At 40.4% G+C, this 24,696-nt stretch overlaps 1 protein-coding gene across 2 annotated transcripts in view; it reads right to left on the bottom strand.

The window, feature by feature from the left end:
• Positions 1-644: 644 nt before the first annotated feature.
• Positions 645-24,696, bottom strand: part of CFAP52 (cilia and flagella associated protein 52) — a 43,238-nt gene continuing 19,186 nt past the window's right edge. For both annotated transcript variants that reach the window (XM_042455206.1, XM_042455207.1), the window contains 8 exons: positions 12,055-12,155; positions 10,231-10,401; positions 5,554-5,702; positions 4,675-4,820; positions 3,847-3,998; positions 3,444-3,546; positions 3,161-3,272; positions 645-1,166 (listed from right to left, as the gene is read on the bottom strand). In XM_042455206.1, the coding sequence (XP_042311140.1) occupies positions 991-1,166; positions 3,161-3,272; positions 3,444-3,546; positions 3,847-3,998; positions 4,675-4,820; positions 5,554-5,702; positions 10,231-10,401; positions 12,055-12,155 (1,110 nt within the window). In that variant the 3' untranslated portion in view covers positions 645-990. The remainder of the gene's footprint in view (positions 1,167-3,160; positions 3,273-3,443; positions 3,547-3,846; positions 3,999-4,674; positions 4,821-5,553; positions 5,703-10,230; positions 10,402-12,054; positions 12,156-24,696) is intronic.

Raw genomic sequence — 24,696 nt, 5'->3', positions numbered from 1 at the left:
CCTCTCCTTACTTATCAGACCTTCTTTCTCCTCACCTTCCCACCAAGACCCTCCATTCTGGTAGTCAAGATCTGCTGTCCCAGCCCAGGATTTCCTCTGCCCCATCTCGGATTCGCCCCTTTTCACTCGCTGCCCCTCACTCCTGGAACCTTCTTCCCCCGCGAACAAGAGCCATCACTTCTTTAACCAGCTTCAAAATGGAATTGAAGACCATCCTTTTCCGAGAAGCATTCCCAGGCATTGCATAATTGTCGCTTGCTATTTGATGTTCTTTTAGTGCCTGTTTTATCGAACCATTTCCTGTATTGCTATGTATTTTTATGTATTAGCCTACTAGCCCCAGCACCTTTCCCTTCTCCTTTTATGTCATGTCTTTTTAGATTGTAAGCCTGAGGGCAGGGAACCGTCTAATTAAAAAGATTGTATGTACAGCGCTCTGTACATTTACAGTGCTTTATAAATAAAGGATAATAATAATAATAATAATAATAATAATAATAATAATAATGTTGCAGTTTGCATCCATTTCAGAACTGCATCTTGGAGCACGATCATTACTAAGAACCACATGGAGAATTGCTGCTCTGATTCTACACCGTTTGTCTTTTTTAGCAGAGAATTAAACATGCACACAGAACAGTGGATTTGCACAGCACAGAATTCATTGTGAAGAAAGGAGATGTGACAACATATTTCAACTGATAGATCAAACAGAGTACAGCACAAATAGAAAAACATATAAGTGTCAGAAACAAGACGCACAATACCATGTGACTAAGCACCAACTGAAACTATTAGAAACAGTGGTCACTTGGCTCTATGGCCAACAGTATCAGAAAGTTCTAATTATTTTAGAATGACTATAAAAACAACAACAAAGTATTTCTCTTAAGAGCAGCCAACTTTTCTAAGCCTTAAAATCAGTGTCCAGCATTTTAAAAAGAGAATTTTTTTTTAAAAAAGTGGCAGCAGCAGTGGTGACTTGAGGTTTCAGTGCACATGAGGGTATTTCCAGCGAAGGATGGCCCCATCAGCACTCACGCTCACAATGTATTTGTTGTTAGGACAGATCTTCAGGCGGGTGATGCTGCCACTGTGGCCAACACCAACAAAAGTTACTTCGCCTTCATTGTAATCCCATACTTTTACTAGGTGGTCGTCACCTCCTACAATGGAGAGAAGGCAGAAATATTAGCCTTTTAATGAAGACTGACAGTGCTGTTTTAGGAATACACAGAGATATTGGAATATTGCAGTGTGGACTGCTCTTGTTCAAGGTCCCAGCCAGCCAGCTATACCTTCTGCCTGATATTCTACTTGTTCCCCTTTTTCCTATCTCATTTCCTATCACTCCTTCTTCTGCAGTCTGTACTCACTGAGTAGTTTCGAGCTTTCCTCTAACTTTCTTTCTTTTTGCCCCCTTGAGTGTTGCTCTTTAAATGCCACAAACTTTGGGCTTCCCCTGGTCTGCTGATACCTCTCCCTCTTGTGCATGAATGGCACTGTTAGCTACACATGGCTTCATACTCTGAGACTCCTTGTTAGTACTGTATATAGGATGTCTTTGGGAATTGAAATGGAAAGCAGATGCCATTCAAGTTCCCAAGACTCATGAATGGAGGGAGGGGGGGGAGAGAGAACAAAGGGGGGATTTTTCAAACTGAATGAGGGAAAGGAATAGACTGGAAGGCTATGACAAATATACATGAAAAGAGCCTTTATCTCTCTAGTCTAACAATGAATTTCAAAGGGAACCTCACAGTGCAATCTCATCTTCAATCATCTTTCACATTTCTCCTTTCAGAGGTTACTTGATTTCCATCCTCCATTACCCTTTCCTGAGGTAAATCTGACTTTTTCTTCCTTTGTGCTTCTTTCTGGCCTCTACAAAATACATCTGACTCTAGTCCCATTCACACTAGCGTTTTTGAGATCCAGGGAAATTCAGTGATGCAATACCAAATCAAAGTTCCCACTATGTTTACCCCCATCAAATATCTCTGTGGCAATTTAACCCTGATGAAGTTCACATTACCATTTGTACTGATTTAAAATGGAGCCACCATTTCACTCATTCTCAGGGGTTTTTTTAACACTGTCAATCAAATGATGTGCATCCACAGTACACTGTTTGGCCAACCCTTCCATCAGCCTCAGAGGATGGCAATGGCAAGCCCCTCAGAACAATCCTTACCAAGCAACCCAGGGATAAGTTAGCCTTAGGGGAAGTCACACTGTCTCAGCCATATAATAGTATAATAATATAATCTGTCAGCAATATATGTGTGTGAGACTTTTAGTTTGCACCAACTTGGGAGCAGAGTCTGTTGTGGTTTTATTTCTTGGGAAAGAGGAAAAACAACCTCTAACCCACAGCCCCAATGGATTGTTTTTTTAATGTCAAAAAAATAATGTTCACCTTTGTCATATTGATGACATGAGTATTTAAAAGTGCAGTCTACTGTGGCCGTGCAATATGTGCATAAGCTTTCAAATTTTATTTTTTTAAAACACACCGTCTAATAATTTCCCCAGGAGAACCCCCTCCCTGGCTACAGTGAGCTCTGGACTGGGAATCAGACATCGATGCAGATACTGGGACTGATGGGCAGAAAAGGAAAAAAAGCTGGGCTGCGCTTTAAAGAGACCAGTTTCCAAAGCGCAGGAAGTTTGAATCCACTGCATTTCTGGAGATGCTTTTTTCACTCCTGCAACTGAGTGCCAAGAGGAGGAAAAAATGGTGCTTGGCTGGCAGGGAGAGAGAAAAGGGTGGGCATGATCTGCCCTCTGCATATTAACCCCTCCCTTCTGGATGCCCCGAATGGGAGTGCAAGCAAGTTCCCATTGGTGGCAACCTGATAAAACCCAGTGTTTTAGAAAAGAAACAAGGAAAAACTCGATTGTGGGGAAAACAGGTTAAGAGGGATTTACTCCAGCTCCCCTTGAATTCAGGTCAGGAAAAGTAGGTTCGAGTGTGAATGACCCCTTTTAAATTGATTTGCAAATTGGTTGATAGCACAGTGTGAACTGCTCCACTGTTTGCAGTTTTAAATATCATCACCTCCTGCCAGCATAGTGAAATTATGAGAGAGTGTGCAGGAAGTATATCAGCAGAAGGAGAGACCACTATGAGGTCCATCTTTTAAGTTGTATAGTTTACCTGTGACAAAGTAAGTTCCATCTGAAGTAATATCCATCCCATTGATTGAGCCAGACAGGGAGCCTTCCAAGTCTCTAATTGGGGATCCATCAAACACCTCCCAGTAACCAATCTGGAAGTCAGAGGAAAATCTGATACAGAAAAACTGTGAGGCTTCTGTGATGGAGCAACCAGGAACCTGATTCAAACATTTACTGAGAGAGGTATTTTGGACATGCAGACAGGATTAAGTCTTGCTAAACTCATCTCCATGTGTTTCCCTTAGCCCAACCTGGTCACTCACCTTCCGATCTGTGCCACTTGTGATAAGCTGGTGTTCATCAGGATGATAACACACACATTTGAACAACGTGTTGGCCAAGATCATCTGACGCCTCATGAAGCGGCTGGGGGAAAAACAATCTCCGTTTTACAAGTTATATGTTGTCAGATCTATTCCAGCCCCTCCCTCAGTAACTCCAGACTTTTGGCAATTCATCTGTGATGTAGGGGGAAAGCAAGGGTTGGTTTTTTCCCCTCAGAGATGTGAAAGCAGGAAATCCCACAAATAGCCAGGGTCTCCCTACATTGGAGGGGGGAGGGCGTGTGGAAAGTACCCAATGAAGCCTTGTATCTCTAAGAGCATCCCTTGTATGAAAGAAGAAATGAGCAAAAGACAGCCACATCCAAACAAGAGTGATCCTTACACAAGATCCCAGATAATGCATGTTCCATCAATGCTAGCTGTGACACACTCCTGGTTATTCTTCTTGATCTTGATACATGAAATAGCAGAAATGTGCTCCTTCATTACCTCCTCTAGTTTACGTGTTTCTTTGCCGACCTCCCATACTCTCACCTGCAACCCAACAGCAGAACCAACAGAAATAACATGTTGTACTTCTCTACCCACTGTGGAGTGCTCAAAATATTTTGTCTTGGTAATCCTTAAAGAAACCTATATAATTTCAGTCAGTATCATTACACCTAATATAACAGGAACTATGGCTGGGTATTAGTGGATTGCTTACGGCCACCTGAAAACATTAATGGCTTAAACAAAAGATGAATTAAGGACTTCTTAGACTTTGGAATCTACTTCAACAATGAACATTCATTGCACAAATCTTTCATCCTATGATATACACAGCTGAACACGTTACTTGTTTGTCATAAGGAGGAAAGGACTATAGCTCAGCTATCTGTGATGGCACAACTAACACTCAATTATTATCATCAGTAATTGATAAATAATACTGTGGGTCCTTGTTATCCGTTGGGGTTTGGTTCCAGGATCCCCCGTGGATACCAAAATTCATGGATGCTCAAGTCCCATTAAATACAATGGCAAAGCAATTGGTGTCCCATACATAAAAAAGAAAATTAACGTTTGCTATTTGGAATTTATACTTTTTTTCAGTATTTCCAAACCATTGATGTTTGAATCTGTGGATAAAAAATCAATGGATAGAGGGTTGACTGTATATGCTGACAAAGTCAGCAAAGCAGATGAATGGAACCTGGGGGCTCATTACCTGTCCTTCACCTCCTCCACTGATGATTCTTTTGCAATCACTTGTGGTGGTCACAGCTGTCACACCCATGCTATGAGCATGTTCTATTGCATACATTAGCTGCCCAGTTTCTGGGGTAAAAGCACGAATCTTCCCATCATTCCAAGCTAATGCAAAACAGAAAGAGGTTCCTAAGGGCAAAGCATGACTTCCATTTCTCCCTAACCAAGTTATTTTTTTTTTAAAAAGCCTACATCACAGTGTAGTAAGCAGCTGCTATCATGTTTTCCAATCTCCCTATACAGATCACCAACATCAGGAATACATGGCTTTGATCACTTACTCCCTCTAAGGAAAATGCTAAATAGATAATGGATGGAGCATACATCATCTCTCTTGAGCAGGTGAAGCTCATTAGTTTCCATGGAAGGAGAAATAGCTAGTTGTACAGTTTAAGCCAACAGGGATTTATTGATATAATTTATCTCTACCATGACTCCAAATTATGCAGCTGAGCATCACAGCTCACTTTGCTTGTTTACCCAAATCCTACAATTTCATCTTTTCATCACACAACAGTAATTTTTCTACAGTAGTAAAGATGTACAAGTCCTGGGAAGTCATTAATGATCCATCTAGAGCAGTGATGGTGAACCTTTTACAGACCGAGTGCCCAAACTGCAACCCAGACCCCACTTATTTATTGCAAAGTGCCACATCCCTCTGGGAAACTCTGTGCTAGGGAGACAGCATGTGTGCCCACAGAGAGGGCTCTGAGTGCCACCTCTGGCACGCATGCCATAGGTTCGCCATCACTGATCTAGGGATTACTTAAAAACAGAGAACAACAGATGTTGGATACAATTTTCCAATGAATTAAACAATACAAAATCCATTCACCTGAAATGATACTCTTGCCATCCCTCATGAAATCTATGGCATGGCAGGTCATGTTGGGGATTGTTATTCGTAGCAGCTCCCTATTTTCAGGTGTATACCATACACGGATGTCACTCTTGGAACAGGTGGCAAACAAGTCTGATGTACCACTGTGGGAGGCAGAGAATTCAACTTAGGAAGGCCTCTGCAACAGACTTACTGCTCTATTGATATTGGATGCCAAAACTGAGCCTTATACCTCTGTAGCCCACTCCTTAGTCAGAAATTCTTCATATGTTCTCCTACTGAGAAGAAACCTGATAAGCCTGGCTCCAGCTCCTAAGTGGATTTCACAAGCATGTTGAAAGCAAATAAATGATAATGACGTGATCAAGACTGGGGGTGAAATCTAGCCCTTGCCAAATCCTGTTCACCAGGCAACACCAGAAGAAAGTTCAGGATCACTGGGTAAAAGTTCTGACTTCCTCCATGGGGATGATGATGATGATAATAATAATATATTTATTTATTTATATCCCACCTCTCCCTGGTATTGATGTCAGACTAAATGGGTGATAATTGATACCCTTGGATGTAGTTCATCTGGTACTGGAGACTTACATTTGTTTAGATTAAGCAAGTATTCCCATACTGTCTCTTTACTTATTCTGTGCTGAAATTCCCCTATTCTGGCCTCTGCTCCATTATCCTCAGGTTGAGCACCCTTTTCCTTTTCTGAGAAGACTGAAGCAAAGAAGGTGTTGAGTAATTCTGCCTTTCCTCTGTCCCCTGTTAGCATTTTGCCATCTTCTCCAAACAGTGGCTCTACCATTTCCTTCTTCTTCCTATTGCTGCGGACATATCCAAACCCCCCCCCCTTTTTTTTTTCTTAACCTCTCCGGTAAGCCTGAATTTATTCTGTGCTTTATCTTTTCTGACTTTACCCCTACACGTGCTCGCTATTTGTTTGAATTCCTCTTTGGTGAGTTGAAAGTTCATTAGTCATCCATCCTAGTTTCTTGAGACACCTCCCATTTTTCTTCCTCATTGGAAATGTTTTAATTTGTGCCTTCAGTATCTCCCTTTTGAGAAACTCCCATCCGTCTTGAACTCCCTTCTCTTTTAGTATTCCTGACCATGGGATCACCCCCAGTATTTCTCTAAGTTTACTAAAATCAGCTTTCCTAAAGTTGAGAATGCGTATCTGACTATGCCTGGCTTCTCCTTTCCACTGTATAACTAACTCCAGGAGAACATAATCACTCCCACCTAAGGATCCCACCTCTTGTACCCCATTAACCAGGTCATCCCTGTTGGTTAGGATCTAATCTAAAATAGATGACCCCCTGTTGTCTCTTCCACCTTTTGGACAATGAAATTTACTTAAAATTTTTGTGTGTGTATGTTAAATGAAGCTACAAGATCTTCAAATGTGAAGCTTACTTGGTACACAGTTTTTAGAAATAATGTAGATGGCGTACATATATGAACATCTTGTCTTAAATACCAATAATTCATAACATTTCTGAACTACTTGAAATACTTATTTGTCCATAGTTATGTTTTTTCATAGGTGTCTGAAATGAAGCAATCTTCTCCCACAAAAGGTCTCTCAAGTGAGTAGCTTTTTCCATTCAAGTGTCATCTTTCTCTTTTTTGTACTGTAGGATGCACTTGTTTCTTATCTTTCCATTTCACTAAAACCTTCTCCAGGGCTTTCCTTACAAATAACAAATACGGTCCGCCCTTGTTTTACGCGGGGGATCCGTTCCGGACTCCCCCGTGTAAAGCAAATACCGCGCATGCTCAAGCCCCATTTAACTGAATGGGGCTTATGGATGCGACGGCACAGCGGCATGCGTCCCATTAGTCACAATGGGATGCACCACCCCTTGCGCCCCACGCAGCTTTCAGCGTATGCTGAAAGTCACCTATAGTGTGCCCGCGTATGATGTGGGTGCACTGTAAATATTTTTTTTCTTGAAAAGAGTGTTTCCTATGTTCACACTTGACTTCTGATCAACCTCACAGTTCTTCAACCAAAGAGATTGATGACCCACTGTAGCAGCAGTAATTGAACATGTTGCAAAAGCTGCAACATCATATCATCAGCCCCATACAGCAAAATCTTTTCCAACTTACATAATACAGTGGTACCTCGGGATACGAAATACCCAGGTTACAAAATTTTCAGGATACGAAAAAATCCCATAGGGAATTATTGTTTCGGGTTACGAATGTTTTTTCGGGTTACGAAAAAACTTTTGGTGCTTTTTTCGGCTTTTTCGCACGGAATCGCGGCTTTTCCCCATTAGCGCCTATGGCAATTCGGCTTACGAAGGCTTTTCGGGTTATGAACGGTGCCGCGGAACGAATTAATTTCGTAACCCGAGGCACCACTGTACTCTTTGCATGGACTGAGTACTTACATCTTCTGTACTTACATTTCCTGTACCCATAATATGGCCACCCTAGCAAACACTAAATTTGTCATTGATGCTCTAATGGACAATGTCAAAGTTTCATGAGACCTTCTCAAAGCTAAAGCAAATATTTTTTCATCTACATTCTTCAATAATTTGTCTCATACATGTAGGACAAATGCATTTGAAATTAAACATGATGCAGGACCATCATCCAATGGGACAAGCAACCAATTGATGCATAGCCTTTTTCTCAAAGATGTACAGTATAACCTTTTGCTAAAAGCTAACCATCTTTTAGAACTGAGAGCTGTTTCCCATTCTGACTCAAACTAACTCAGTAAATAACTCTGGCAGAGGAATCTCTAAGGGCCTCAAAGTCATTTTTGAAGCACTGCAACCACACTATGGCACTTGCAACCTGACCTTGTTCTTCCAGTCCTCAAGTGAATAAAACCTTTTTAAATAGATCTTTAAACATGTCTGTCTCAAATAATCTAGATTTATTTGGTTTTGCTACCCAGTTCTCATCTGAAGATTGCAAGTCCTCCAATCTGAACCTTGCCTCCTGACTCCCCCTCTTGCGAACTCTCTGACTCTGCATCTGACAAATCATCATTTTATTTCAATTATTTCTAGTACATGAATTATCCTTCATGTACATTTTCTTGAATTTTCCAAACTTGCTTAACTCAACACTTGCACCTGAGACAATTCATTTTATGCCTTTTGTTACAGAGAAATCCTGAAACTGACTGGAGTGGCAACCATACTATTTTTAAGCAATTTCCCTTTCTCACTCTGGTGAGAATGAGCTGGTAAGAACGCTGCTTTCCCTTTTTCCTTACTTTTATCCTTCTTAACATTTTTAGAAATAAATGTCTTAGATCTTACTGCTGCTGTTTTAGATCCAAGCACTGAGTGAATCTTCCCTCTGTGTCGCTCTCACTAAATGTTATAAAAATCTTTTTCAGTATTGATTCTACAGCTTGTTCAGAGATACGCCTCTCAATCCCCAAGTGAACAGCAGAAATGTTTTTATTTACACTTCCACATTCTGTAGCCTGCATGCCTACAGCTAACTGAGCAGTTTTAATAGCACTTTCATCTTCCAGCAGTTTTCTTCTTTTTAATCTGATGGGGCACAGTGCTTTTCTCTGTACTTATCCCACTCTATTTTTTCTTAGTCAAGTCTCCCGATGTTGCCATATTGTTAACTAATAATCTAAGGCTAATTAATCTTAGAATTGATTATTTTCAGTGTGTGTGCGCGCGTGCGTGTGTGTGTGTGTGTATAAGGAGAGGGAATTCTTGGCCAGCAGGCAAGGAGAAAAAAATGAAGGGGGGAAAGAGGAGAGAACAATAGTGTAAATAGTTTAGACCTTTGATCTTCAGCCTCAGTCAGCTAGAATGAGGGGAAAACCAGTGGTCATGTATAGCTCCTTTCACTTTTCTGAGAACATGTAACAGATTGGCAATCCTGTATTTTTGTCAACATCATTTATGTCTACTTTACAGAATCTGCAATCTGTATAAGAAGCCCTGAAAGATTTACTCAAAAATCAACACAGATTTACAAGGACAGTTTAAGTTAGCAGAAGTGGGCTCATGTTGTATCTCCAAACTCTTATTAGTGGTATACACTAATATATCCCATCTTCTTCATTCAGTGTGTTCAGTTCTCTGAATATCCTCTTTCTGCATAGTTCTCCAAAACCAGAACACCAAGATCAATGCAATCCCACATACGTTAGAAAGAACTAGCACCAATCAAGCACCAAAGGGCTGCTCCTAGCATTGTCTTTTTACTTTGTTTATACCTATCTTTCCTGAGAAGACAGATATACCTATCACCTTTCTTACATAAAATAGGGCACTACGGTGACCATATAATGTCAGTTTCGATCCTGTTAGCTAAGATTCCAAGACAGGGTTAATATGACCATGCAGAGAAACCATTATATTATTGCAGTAGGGATGAACAGAACCTAGAACAGCATCAGATGATAAAAGAAAGTCACTGTACTTTTGTGGCTACTAGGTTTGTGGGATTTTGAAGTAGATACAGACCTATAATGGCTACAATTCACTGATTATATTAACCCTAAGAAAATGATTGCTTTGTCAATCAATAGACAAGGTCAACAAAGCATGGCATCACTGGGCCAGATAGCAAGTGTTACACTGCTGCTGCCTGAGAAACCTGCAGTGTCTTTTCCATCTGTAAAGGGGGGAGGGAGAAGAGAAAGAGAAAGGCTGAGACTGAGACACTTACTATGGGAAAATGATATCGTGGATGGCCTCGTTATGGCAAGTGACTATGAGCTCATCTTTGAAGTCCGAATATGAAAATCGGTAAATATGTGCCTCCTCCGTGCCCACAAAAAACTGGTGTCCCTGCCCTCTTGGTGTGATGGATGTGATGGCACCTTGTAACTGAACTTTCCTGTAAAGAAAATACAAAGTTTTATACAGAAAATGCCTTTTACTACCCTTCATTCCCAAGCTTTGCTTTTCAGTACTTTGCTGTTCGTCCTTTCTTCTGCCTAAGGCTCATGGGAGGAACTCAGAATAATCAGGAAGTAGTTTTAGTCTAGGTATTAGGGAATATATAATGGTGTATATTACACACACACACACCAGTTGATCCTTGGTATCCATAGATTCCTTATCCAAGTACTGAACCACCCATGGCTTGAAAATATTTTTTTAAAATATAAATTCCCAAAAGTGAACCTTGATTTGCCATTTTATATAAGGGACACCATTTTACAACACCACTATATATAATGGGATTTGCACATCTACAGATTTTGGTATCCACAGATGATCTTGGAACCAAAACCCAGCGGATACCAAGGGTGCACTGTATATGTATGTGTGCATGTGTTTGTGTATACTGCCCTCTTTTTATTAAGGGTACTTGAACTGATTTCCCCCCCTAATTTAGGTGATATTGTGAAGTCGAAGTCTTTCATGGCCGGCATCCATAGTTTTTTGTGGTTTTTTCGGGCTATGTGGCCATGTTCTAGAAGAGATTCTTCCTGATGTTTCGCCAGCATCTGTGGCTGGCATCTTCAGAGAAAGATCTTCTCTGAAGATGCCAGCCACAGATGCTAGCAAAACGTCAGGAAGAATCTCTTCTAGAACATGGCCATATAGCCAGAAAAACCCACAAAAAAACTTAGTTGATATTGTCTGGTTATTTTATTTTTGCATGACTAGATAATAGCACCAATGCTATTATGAGTTTCACAGCTAACTGGTAAATGCTGCAAACTGAAAGCTACCAATCAAATTAAGACAACACACATTTGAGTGCTAATTCACAATGCATAACATGTTTTAAAGTTTTCTTAACAAAATGGATCTTTTGATTTCATTTTCCCATCAAAATTCTTCCTTTTTAGAGGTCTAGGAAAAAAGGAGAACCTTTTAATCTAGCTGTTTTACTTGCAAAGTAGCAGCAAAATTAATTTGTCACTAAAAATGCACCTCAATATTCTCAGTACATTTGAGAAGCAGATATCAAAAAGAGCAACAGTGCACACCTCTTCCAAAAAACCCTTGATTTCTCCAGTGGTAGAAGCTGGTGTATGATAATTAAAGTCAGCAGTCCTATTTGATAATAAGCCCAAATGAACTCAGTTCATCTAAAGTGTAGCAGTTTGAATAAAACAGGTATCAAAAAGCTTTACAACTGTAATGTTTTGTACCATTCATTGTGATTTCCTCATTACAGATAAATAAATTGAGAAACCTAGTGGACTACTGTCCTTGCCTTTGAATGTTCAGAATGTTCAAAAAAGCGGTCAAGACAGATCTCTTCCGGCAGGCCTTCGCAGAATAATTCAATCTAAATTTTGTGCTCTCCCTACTTTATGTAACCACTGCCTCTACTAGAAAATTGCTGTCATTTTAACAGGTTGAGTTTTTAAACTGTATTGTATTTAATTCTGTTTTAAAGGTGGGGTCAATTTATTTATTGAGAGTATTATTATTCCAATATATTCTAGTCATGTAAGCCGCCTTGATAGCTGCAGCAGAAAGGCGGGGTATAAGAATAAAGTTTATTTATTATTATTTATTATTAACTCACTTTTTTACTTTGTAGTTGGATCCTGAGCAGTGAGCTACAATTCCAGTACCCGTGCCGATAACTAAGTCACCTGTCTTCAGCAAAAGCAAAGCTGTGACTCCCTAGAAGAAACCAGAATTAAGACACTTACATGCCAGCCAAATTACTGTATTTGTACAGGCTTACTAGAGAATACCTCTTTTGATCATTGACATGGAGTGTATAAAATTAGAAATGCAATCTTAAGCATGTTTTCCAGGAAGTAAGTCCTACTAAACTCAACCTGGCTTATTTCTGAGTAGGTATCCGGAGACGAGGGTTGTATCTTTGTCTGGCAGTGGAAACCCACAGGGTGACCTTTGGAAAGTTACATGCTCTCAGCCTAAGAGGAAGGCAAAAGCAAACCCCCCTCTGAACAAATCTTGCCAAGAAAAACCCATAATAGTTTTGCCTTAGGGTCACCATAAATCAGAAACTATTTGAAGGCACACAACAACAATGTATAGGGAGATTATCACATGAGGGACAGGATGTCATTGTCCTGCCCCTGTCCCATCTTTCCTACCTGATCGCGGGAAGGACTTTCACACTTAACCTGGCAGGGAAGCACGAGTGAATGTGATTGCGCAAATCACTTTCACACTGCAGCTGGCTGAAAAGCACTTTCAGCCGTCAGCTGAAAGCACTTTCAGCCATCATTTGCAGTCTTTTGTATTAACAGCTTAACCGTTAATACCATGATGGTTGAAAGCGCTTTTCAGCCGGCTGCAGTGTGAAAGTGATTTGTGCAATCACTTTCACTTGGGTCATGGGCGGGATAAGGATGGAAGAGTGATCCTGTCCCTATCCCATCCTCCATGTGATAACCTCCCAGGACTGAGCTGTCTGTTTTATAACTACTGTGTCATACCAATGGAAATAATTAAATTCATAGCATCCTACAGTGTAAAAGAAATATTTAGGACAGGAGCTAAAGTGAGTAGAGATTCTTACTCCAAAATAACTACACAAGCACACAAAATCAAATGGCTGTCCCATCACAGGCATCTGATATTCAAATCCAACTTCCACAGATGTTCCTTTAAGAACAACAAAGAGCTTCAGAACAGTAGCTATACTGGTCTGCTGAAGGATGCAGCAAAAGGATAAACTTAATGCAACAGACACTTTCATAGGCAGTAGCCTACTTCATTTGATGGAAAAAGTGAGTAAGGGAGCAAATATATGTATATAGATAGATTTATTTCAAATATTTTATATCACTCTTCAATGGGGAAAATAACTATATAGGCTGATGTGTAGCAATAAATTAAAACTAAATGAACAGTCATAAAACAAGAATTAATAAACAGATAAGAGGCAACATTATAGCAAACTCGGCAGGAGTTTTAAAAATCAGATCATGAAGGATATTAAGAACTGTATATTTATTTCATAACTGACATTTATGGTACAAATTCTTGCAAGGCAGTTTACAAAAGAACTAATAAATACAATGAGTTGAACTCAATGGTAGCTTTGCCTTAGGGGAAAACACTTCTTCCTGCACAAAATGGGGCACTTGAGTTTCACCATTTCCCATTATAGAGCCCTGTGCTCCTCCCTCCTTGACAAGATGGTCTAAAACAGTATGTAGGAGAAAACATTAAATATTGGATGCCTTGCTTTATGCAAGCAAAAGTACTTTCTGTTGGCTTAAAAACTCAATTGGATACAGCTCAATCTATTCAACTGCAAATTTAAAAAATAAATAGATTTTAAAAGGACCATGGCAGCTAAAATATGGAGGCTGTACAAAACCAGGAAATTAAATGTAAAAACCTGGAAAAAAGAATCGTTTACCTAGTGCCTAAAAGATATCAGCATAAGTAACAGACAACCCCTTACAATGGAAAGAACACAAATATGAGGCATGCAAACTGAGCAAGTCCACTCCCCAGGTCTCAACTATCTGTCCTGAGAAGACAGGGGTACCTAGAGGAGGAACACCAAAGAAAACTGCAGTGCACAGGTACAATAGATGTGCCTTCAGGTATCCCGATCCAACATGGGAGGATTTTAAAAGCAGCAGCAGCAGTTGATTTGTGCTGGGAAAATGGCCCAGAAGCCCTGTATATTCTGGTCAGTGACTGATCTTTGCAACTGTGCCGTTTTCAGGGAGTTCCAGAAAGCAAGCCCTATAAAGTATGTGAACATCCAGAAAGGAATGTTGTGATTACTAACAGCCATTACAGGTTTCTCCTGAACAAGTCATGGCAGCCTAACCTATCCCTTTAGTGATGGAGGCACAAACTTGGTAGATCAGGGGAAATGTATGGGTATAGGCTATCTTGATTTCAGTAAGGCTTTTGATAATGCCCCCTAGGACATTCTTACAGACAAGCTGGTAAAATGTGGACTAGACATTGTGGCTGACTGAATTCAAAGAGTGCTCACCATTGGTTCCTCTTTGTCCTGGGGAGAGATAACTTGTGGAAGGATGTAGAAAGAAAGATCTTGTGGGTGCTAGACAGATGGACTCTGTTAAGGAGCCCACAGGCATGAATTTACAGGACCTAAGCAGAATAGTGGAAGTCTTGGAGCCAAAACACAATGCAGAAATAATCCACTTTGAGATCACTTTAACTGCTCTGGCTCAATACTAGGGAATTCTGGGAATTGTAGTTCTGTGAGATGTTTAGCCTTCTCTGCCAGGTAGCTCTGGTGTCACAATAAACGAATATTCCCAGGTTTTCCTAACACTGGCGGGTTACAGACCACCGCTTTGCGGCGGTCTGCCGCCGCCGCCGCTTGCTCTGTGCGGGAGCTGCAGCAGCCACACTGCGCGGCTCCCGCACGGACCGAAAAAGAAGCTCCAAAATGGAGCTTCTTTAAGCGGCGCCTCTATGACGTCACGAGGCGCCAGGGGCGGACTCGCGACGTCATAGACGCCGCGACACGTGCGGACGCACCGCCCCTTCCTAACCCTAGTACGTATTCATTACGTACTAAATGGCAGTGTGTAACCCACCACTGAGCCAGGACAGTTAAAGCAGTTTCAAACTGGATTATCTCTGCAGTGTGTTTAGGCCCTTGGAGATATCTCATCCACAGGGTCTCCATGAGTTGGAATCGACTCAAGGGCAGTTAACAAGAACAACAAAATAGAGTAAAATATAAAATGGAAACATTACAATGAAAAATAGCACATCTTTACAACATAAAGAATAGGTGAGGATAATTCAGGAGGTTGTCACAATGGTGTTAATCAAATGCATTCTGCAAATCTATCAATAAGAAGCTGGGGTGATCACTCCATTTTTGTTTTGCTTTGTGAAACAAAAAAATAAAATAAAAATGAAAACCACATTTCCATGAATTGGTTACATTTCCAGAAATAACACAACATTTGAACACAAATGCTTTTGCATTTGTGTTAACATGTGTTAATTTCTGAGAGAAATAGATTGCGACTCTTTTATACCAGCAATCTACGGAGAAAGCCAAATTTCCTTTCCACTGGCAGATTACTTCCTATATAGCAGCAACCCTCTTTCAAGCATCATTAAAATGTGTAAAATAAACACAGAAGCAGGGGGAGCATTCAAGCATAGGCCTCCTCCTCAGGCACTTGTGTCATTCTCTATACATGGAGCATAACCTTTTGAAAAGGAGAGCCTGTCTATCTGTGGAGACTCTCCAATGGATTTTAAGCATGGAAATCAGACAAAGGAGGCTCTTTCACAGAATATTGTCCTTCATGCTGTTACCAGATGGGCTTACTCATTCATTCAGGCCTTCAGACCAATATAGATAAAGATGCAAATGGAAACAGGATTAAAAGGGGGGACCTTGGCAGGAAGGTAGCATACACCGAGGGATTCTTGCACCATGTTTTTTTATGCAAACTGAGGTAACAGCACCACCAGCATCTTATCAGTCCATTTATGATTCCAAGCAATAATTCAGCCCTTCCACAGCCTTGCAGCCTTGCAACATTTTCCTGCCTGAGGCAAAACAGTAAATTTCTACTCTCTGCCCTGAGTGAAGGCACATAGTACTCAAGGATAGTGAAGTTATTTTTGTACAAAGAGTAGAAAATTCCAAAGTTCCTCTCCCATGTAGTAAAAATGTAACAATAATCATTCATATATGAAGTCGAAGGCGTTCATGGCTGGCATCCATGGCTTTTCAGGCTATGTGGCCATGTTCTAGAAGATTTTCTTCCTGACGTTTCGCCAGCATCTGTGGCTGGCATCTTCAGAGAATGCTTGCCTGGAAAAAGTGGGTCTATATATACTGTGTGAGCCTGGGAATGCAGGAGTGATTTGCATGTGTATTTTTCTGTACTGATGGCTGGCCTCAGCCTGGGAGGCTAATGCAAAGGAGGATTAGTGTCTGCTAATTGGTGATCATTAACTGCTGGGAAAGCCCCTGACTCTGAATGATTTCTCATTTGCATTTGCTGAGTCCTTATTTTGCTATTCCTCAGGACTGGTAGCCAAATTTTGTTCACTTTAAGGGTTTCTTCTTTCCCGTTGAAATTATCCAGATGTTTATGGATTTCAATGGCTTCCCTGTGCATCCTGACATGGTAATGGTTGGCATGGTCCAGAATTTCAGTGTTTTCAAACAGTATTTTATGCCCAGGATGGTTTGGGGCATGTTCTGCTACTGCTGATTTTTCTAGATGGCCCAGTCTGCAGTGTCTCTTGTGTTCCTTGATTCTTGTTTGCACACTGCGTTTGATGGTCCCTATGTAGACTTGTCCACAGCTGCATAGTATGCAGTAAACTCCTGCAGCTGTGAGAGGGTCTCTCTGGTCCTTGGCTGAGTGAAGCATTTGCTGGATTTTCTTCATCGATTTGTAAACCATTCGCAGGTTATGCTTCCTCACCACTTTGCCTATTCTCTCTGTGACTCCTTTGATGGCTGCTTGTCATTCATATACTTGCACACTTTGGTGCCTTTTTGTGATATTCAAAATTTGCTGTTTGAGGTGGGCGTCTCACCCTTCCTAATGTTAAGGCAAGTCCTGCCACCTTGCCTGAATCAGACTGATACAGCAGAGAAGGGAGATATAGCAACTGTGAAGTAAGCATAATGGAAATGCAAAATCCTTGTTCTTATAGCTGAGTTGTGAAGAATACAATCTGCATTTACATGCAGTACTGTATTAAAAAACCTACCAATAGAACAGTAAGCACTGTGGAACAGTTAAGCATTTGGATATGATGCCATGATCTCCAGCTTTTTTAATGAATTTGTTCATGAATTCTCTTTGTATTTCACCTGGAAATATTTTCTTTGTGCTACATTTCCTGACTGATTCAATGCAGTTAATGTTTATTTGTCAGCTAGGGTAATGTTGCAAATACCTCTTTAACTTTTCCTCCCTCCTTTCTCAATAGCACTTCCTATCATACAGACTGGGACACATGTCTATGTCAGTGAAACAGAAAAGCAGCTGTGTTATTCAGAAACATCTTGTTTGTGTATTTCTCTACATTCAAAAAAGACTTACAACATACTTGTAAATCTATCCTGAGAGCTACTCCACTTTATCAGCTTCACTAGGTGTACTCATACAGATTGGTATACATCTCCCAACACACAGTGCATATGTACCACAAGTATATGGGCAAGGGCAGCTCCATTGTGTCCATGGAATATTTGTATCCTGGAATATATGAGGATCAGAATCTCCCTTTTGTAATTTATGTACGTATTTATTATTTATTTGATTTATATCCCACCTCTGTCATGACACAAAACCCTTGACAGTTTACAGCCTTTATCTGGGCTACTATATAAAGTATCATGCACCTATCAGAGTTAGATATTTAATCAATGAGAACAGAAACATAAGTTAAGGTGCTGAATGCTAACCAAAACATTTCTTTTCCAGTTTTAGTGAGCAGATAGGCAAGGCCTGAGAAAGGATGAATGGCAACAAAGAAGTGACTGAACAGTAAGTGAAGGGGAGATTGGAAGAGAAGTCAACATTTTGTTGTTGTTAACTGCCCTCAAGACAATCTTAACCCATAGTGACCATGTGGATGAGATATCTCCAAGACTCCCTGTCCTCCACTGCTCTGATCAGGTCCTGTAATTTCAGGCCCGTGATCTCCTTCATTGAGTCCATCCATCTAGCAAGCGGCCTTCCCCTCTTTCTGCATCCCTTCAATTTTCCTAGTATTGTTTTTTTCCAATGAGTCGTGCCTTCTCATGATGTGTCTGAACTACAACAGCCTCAGTTTTGTCATCTTGGCTGCCAGGGATATTTCTGGCTTGATCTACTATAGATCTACTATAGACACTTTTGTTTGTCTTTTTGGCTGTCCACGGTATCCTCAGAGATCTTCTCCAGCACCACATCTTGAATAAATTGATTTTCTTCCTATCTTCTTTCTTCACTGTCCAGCTCTACATCCATATATAGTAATAGGGAATACAATAGCTTGTATGATTTTAACTTTTATATAACTATATAGACACAAATCCCTCTTGCATATCCCCCACACAACACACCTCCAGGCTGCACCATTCAACACAGTGCAACACACAAACTAACTCCACCATTAACATGTAAAACCACTTCCTCCCAAACAAGGGTCCCACAGGTATATATACTACACAAACTTCAAAGCCATCACCTTCTGAAGATGCCAGCCACAAATACGGGCGAAACGTCAGGAATAAATCCTTCCAGAATGTGGCCTTACAGCCTGGAAAAACCCACAGAAAACTAAATACTTGCTTTATTATTACAAAGAATCCATCTCATACTGTAAAATAGATAGTCACCAGAAACATCTATACTTTCGTAAAAGAGTCCCTAAAAGCTGATTCTTGTGAGTGAATGTAAGAGGAGAAAGGCATCCTGAATCAGAGCCTCATGCCAGAGTCCTTGGATTTAAGGAGAGGAAGAGGGAACAAAGAGTTGTAAAACTCACTCTTAACCTTAACCTTATCGACAAGCAGGGCTATTTTTTAAAAAGCTTTTTAAGGAGTATCAGTAGTGCTCTCCTAGCTCTCAAAAACATCACACTTTGATGTACTGCAGCAAAGCACTTCCTAAGCGTTTGAAACACACCCACCCAGCTTAGGTATGTGACAGGTAGCATGGTTACAGATATACTATTACATCTGAGACACTATGAGATTGAAGGTTTGGGCCATCTTGCTAGAAAATGTGTATCATTAATGTATTCCTGACTGGGCTTCCTTGGATAAGTTGTTGTAAATTTGTGGGCATGCAAGCACAACACAAATCCTAAAATGGTTTACTTAGAACAAATCCTATCAAATACAAAGGTATCAAACCAGATATTGCGAAACACTATCAAAAATGCATATCTTTAAATGGTTATTTTTTTTTTTTCATAACAAAATTTAACAGCAACACACTACAGATTAATTTCAACCTTGCTCCTTCCCTATTGAGGCTATCTCTTGAATTCCTGGAAGCAGACAGACAGCTTACAATTCACACTTGTAATTCACAATGCTCAGTTGTTCATATTAATGATGTAATACTTTGCTTCATACCCAACTAGGTCCCTAGAGAGATACAGGTAATCACAAAGGTGGCTGGAAGGTTTAGTATTCCTTTTATTATTTACTTGTTATACAAAGAAATCACAGCCTTGAAGAAACCTGATTACAAAAGATAACTTCCAAAGCAAAATAGAGCTCATTTATTCCCTCCTCCCACAGGGAAATGAAGCTCTATGTCCCCTTCTAATTTCTTCCACTCAAGTGGCTTACAGACTCTCAAAATGTAAACATACTAATACAATCTCTTTTCAAGGTTTCACAATCCTACCTTTTTTACTGGGACAACCAAGGCAACAATGTGTTTATAAAGAAATGCAACTTTCCTTATTTTGATTTTAAAGAGTCTTTCATCACCAGACTTTCCATTACAAAGTACTTTTAAAAATACCATTTTCAAAGGGGTAGCTGAGTGATCAACAGGTCTCTGTGGCAGCAAAAACAACAAAGAGCCCAGTGGCACCTTAAAGACTAACAAATTTGTTTTAGTATACTTTCATAGACTAAATTTCACATCATCAGATCCATTTCCTGACAGCTGCATTTGTAATAACACAATCAATTAGATTGTTGTTGCTTGCTACAGCATGTCTTCCATTAATGCAATGGCAGAAACTCCCAGTGATTTTAATGGAATTGGACTGGAATCACGCTCAAAATCTGGAAAAAAAAAACTGGATAAAAACTCAGATTGAGAGATTGTACTTATCGTGAAGGTTCGTTCCTTCAGTGATGGCATGAAGGATCAATCCTTGCCTGATGGGTTCTCACCATGTGCCAATGGGTCTGCAGGAGTCAACACCCCCCACCCCCGTCACTTATTACTATTGAACTCCTGTCCTTCCCAGCCAGTTTTATTATCAAACTACACATCCTTATTTCTATGTACCATTACTATTCATCTATCTATTTACTATCTTTCTATCTACTATCCTTGTGTTTCGGGAAAACACCATTCGGACCGAAGTAACTCCTTAAATAAGTCTGGCAATGGAATGTTTGTTCCTTGCTGTGATTTCCTCCTTATAACTGATGCTATTTTGTTTTGTTGTCCTATTTCCGATTTTTCCTGTAAAGTATCTAAATCTAATGTTTTAATAACCCTCTTTAGTGGGTGTTTGAAATAATTTCATTGAATAATCTGTCTGTTTCCTGATCTGTGTCTTCATCTTGATCTGAAGAATCCTATATGTGTTTATCTGTATCATTCTCAGTTTGCCATATTTCCTGATGTAAGTAGTCATGTGTTTCTAAGTGTTTTCTTTTCTTTGAACTTTTCCTTGGTATGTCCTCCTCAGGTGCCCACTTGTCTCTTCCTTTTTGAATCTTCTCGTTTCCTGTACTTCATCATTATGTTTTTGATCTTGAAGGTAGTTCATAAATTGTTGGTCTAAGTCATTATAAAGTGCAGCTGTTCTCTGTTTTATTGTTGTTGTCTGCTGCTTATTTTATCAAATTTCTGTATAGTATTTTCTTGTGTTAAGTGCTGAACAGACCAGCCCAAAGGACTGGCGTCAAGGTGGAGTGGGGGCGTGGCGACTGACCGCCGACCACCCTGACTCTGCCCACCCAATCAGATGGTGAGTGGCATGGGTATGCTCCTGTGGCGCAACATTTATACATGCTGTGCTGAATATACAGTAAAAAATGCCTCTATGGTGGCAAGGACAGCTTTTTTCTGCCCTCAAAAAGAGCTGCATTTTGCCACTCCTTTTGAGGCTGAAAAAACGCTGGATCGGGACCGCAGCATGCAGTTGCCACAACCCTGATCCAGTGTATGAAGGGGAAGCGTGACACCACCCCTTTATGGCTGTCTGCTTTCAGCCTTAGATAGTAATGCTTGAAACTCATCAGCCACTGTATTTCTAATCATTAGATTTAATGATTCACTTTGTGTGTTTTTATGTAGTTCCATTTCCTCTTCCCTTTTTATCTTGCTTTGTGAGGCATTTATATCTGTACACATTGTTCTTTGCAACTGGTACAAAGTAACTTTATTGTTTCTAATATACTCTGTTCATTAGACTGTGTGTAGTCAGATGACTTGACTGCTGTTAGGCTGTAGTCTCTGCCCTCCTCCGACGCGTCATTTTGCATCACTCTGAGCAGGCACGGACTGAGGAGGCTCTATTTGATGGAGCCATTCCCTTTGGCACAGAATCCAGTGTTCCAAGATGGTGCCTGGAACTGGCCGTTGTTAATTTGGGAGCTGCTAATGTGTCCTGCTGCCAATTAGAGCAGTTAGCAACAGCTGGCACCAGCTTTGGCAGTGCTACTGACCATTTCTCATTGCTATTACTGACCTTAGTAGTCTTACTATGTTTAAGTTGTTCTTTGTCCTTCTTCAGGTCATCCTGAATATTTCTGCTTGGTGAGCTGATTTTATTTTTAGGTTTTCCGCTGTGGCTCTCTTGCTCACTAGAGGCTCTATTTCCTCCATTTCACTTTTGATAGATTTAATAAATATATTTCCCAAGTCAGTTGCCTTTTCCTCCTCAGAGACTCGTAGTCCGGTGGTCATCTGGGGGGCAGCTTTTTTATGTTGTTTTCACTTGGGTTGTTGTTGTTTTTCTTTTCTTTATCCTGTCTCTGTCCATAATTTTCTCATTTGTTTGGCTGGGAAGACAAACGTGATGGGTCAGTACACAAGATTAGAAAAAACTGGCTGGGAAGGACAAGAGTTCAGCGGTAATAATTGACAGGAAAAGAATGTTGACTCCTGCAGACCCGTTAGCACATGGGGAGAACCCATCAGTCATGGATTGATCCTGCATGATTGTGTAACTTGACATTAATCATGGAATTTTTGTGAATTTAATTATTTGGTTTCCCTTCTATTTATTCTTGTTGTATGCCTTCAAGTCATTCTGACTGAATGCAATCAATCAATCAATCAGTTTATTCAGTCATTGACCAATATAAAATAATAAAAACCAATAAAATAATAATTGTACAGCACAATTATTAACTATTATTAAAATTCAATTCGAGGAGCATACAGCAGAATCAAACTCTATCTATTATCAACGACCAATTGCAAACATAACTTACATATGACATAACAGAATTTAGCTACCTTAATTACATCATATGGATTCTAATTATCTAGCAAATATCATAAATAAAAGGTATCAGACTGAATGCAACCCTATCACAGGGTTATCTTGGAAGGATTTGTTCGGAGCAGGCTTGCTATTTCCTTCCTTTGAGACTGAAAGACTGTGACTTGCCCAAGGTCAGCCAGTTGGTTTCCATGGCTGAGTAGGAATGTGAGTCCTGGTCTCCCAGTTACAGTTCAACACCTAAATGCACCAACTTGTTATCTCACTTTGTTTCTTCTTTTAGTACATTAGATGCCACTACAGCACATTGTATTAAAAAAGACTTCCCAGTGCGGCTGAGAAGCATTGCTGATGAGATAAACTTGATAAAGTGTCATCCACCAGAAACATATACAGTATATAATTCTCCTTGCATGAGAATCATACTATTTTTATAGAAGTCATAAATCATTTTGCTCTCACTTGATGAGTTATTTCCCTGCCTTGCAGTCATTCCTTGAATGCCTGTCTACTGCTTAAGATAATGCAAGGATAATTTTCCAGCTTGGAATAGTGGTTTGAGTATGGTACTTAGACACAACCATTGCTTGCCATTACTTTCCTGGGAGGCTGAGAGCAAGTGACTTACTTAGGGTTGCTATATGTTGGAAAGGTCATGACGGCACACAACAGCAACAACAATTTTCCTTAGCACTGTAATTTATTTCTGTATTTCTAGCCCACCTTCCTCTAAATAAAGGTATCTGAAACAGTGCTTACAGTTGAGGAATTTAACTTCATCTTTGGGAACAGGGGGGTTGCTGGACTGTGATACACTGTTTCATTCTAGTTCTTTGATTTTATCAGAGGTGGGCTGTCCCTTGGGGTGGTAGGTTAGAACCATTCTGCCTTTAATAGCTACCCCAGGATCTCCTAGTTCCTCCTAAAAGAGGTGTGTCTAGCACATGTACTGTGTATATTACCGGAGAGCCCAACTATCATTCTCCATTGTCACTGATTGCTGGTAGTGGTTAGCACATGCTCAGTGTTGTCATCATTCTCTATGGTTTTCTCTATTGCTGCACTACCATCTAGTATTTCATTCTTGTAGCTAACAGTGAAAGGCAAGTGCCACATAAAAAAATCTAGAAGGAATGATCTCCTTCAGGCTCATGTCATAGTCATCTATTTTAATGTGAATGTGGGTTTCAATCAGTCACCTCCAACTAGTCACAAGCAATCTTTGAACAAAAATAGTGCACCTACACAGAGCGCTGGCATAAGAATCCTCATTCTTAAGGCTAGAAGCAGAGTACAGGTAATGCAGTGCCTACTGTTAATCATAAAGCTGTCTGATCAACTATGAGTGGAAAGGGAGGGGGGAAGGCACAATGAATCTGAACTCAAACCTGTACTCTGAAGGAAGCAGCAGAATCTAGCCAAGTCAGTCCACAGCTTAAAAAAATATTTTGCATATACACAAGATTGATACCTATGGGTGTTGCCTACTGGAGATGGGGAGAATGACATCCCTTGTTATCCCCCCCCCCAACTGGTAGCCTGGAGCACAGGAATGATAGCAAGGTATGTGAGCTGACATGAGACTCCAACCTCTCACCAGTCCCTCCCTACCCAGGTCACATTTTCCATCTTCTATTGTTTCTCATTTAACCAAGAGGTCTGGGAGTGTGGGAATGATTGCAGAATGTATACAGTGCGCCCGCGTCATATGTGGGCGCATTATACACTGGTTTCAGCATATGCAGAAAGCAATGTTGCTTCTTCTGGCGCCACGCAGCCGAAGAAACAAGTGCGTATGCCCATGGCGCATGCATCACCGCAAGCACGAGCCCCATTACTTGTAATGGGGCTCGAGCATACGCACTTTTTGTTTTACGCGGGGGGGGGGGGGTCCAGAACAGAACCACCGTGTAAAACAAGGGTGCACTGTACTACACATCCTAGGCAGCTCCTTGCCAGTAGTTTAAGAATCAGTTTTTCAACATTACTGTTTTTCCATTTTTTTCCTTTTCTTTTACCAGTGGATTGGTGCTGTGAAATCAAAAATATTGCCTTTGAATCAAAC

This window comes from Sceloporus undulatus, chromosome 2 (genome assembly GCF_019175285.1).
Source record: "Sceloporus undulatus isolate JIND9_A2432 ecotype Alabama chromosome 2, SceUnd_v1.1, whole genome shotgun sequence".
In the NCBI taxonomy this organism is placed as follows: domain Eukaryota; kingdom Metazoa; phylum Chordata; class Lepidosauria; order Squamata; family Phrynosomatidae; genus Sceloporus; species Sceloporus undulatus.
Note: the sequence above shows the minus strand (reverse complement) of the source record. Positions and strands in the feature narration are given on the sequence as shown.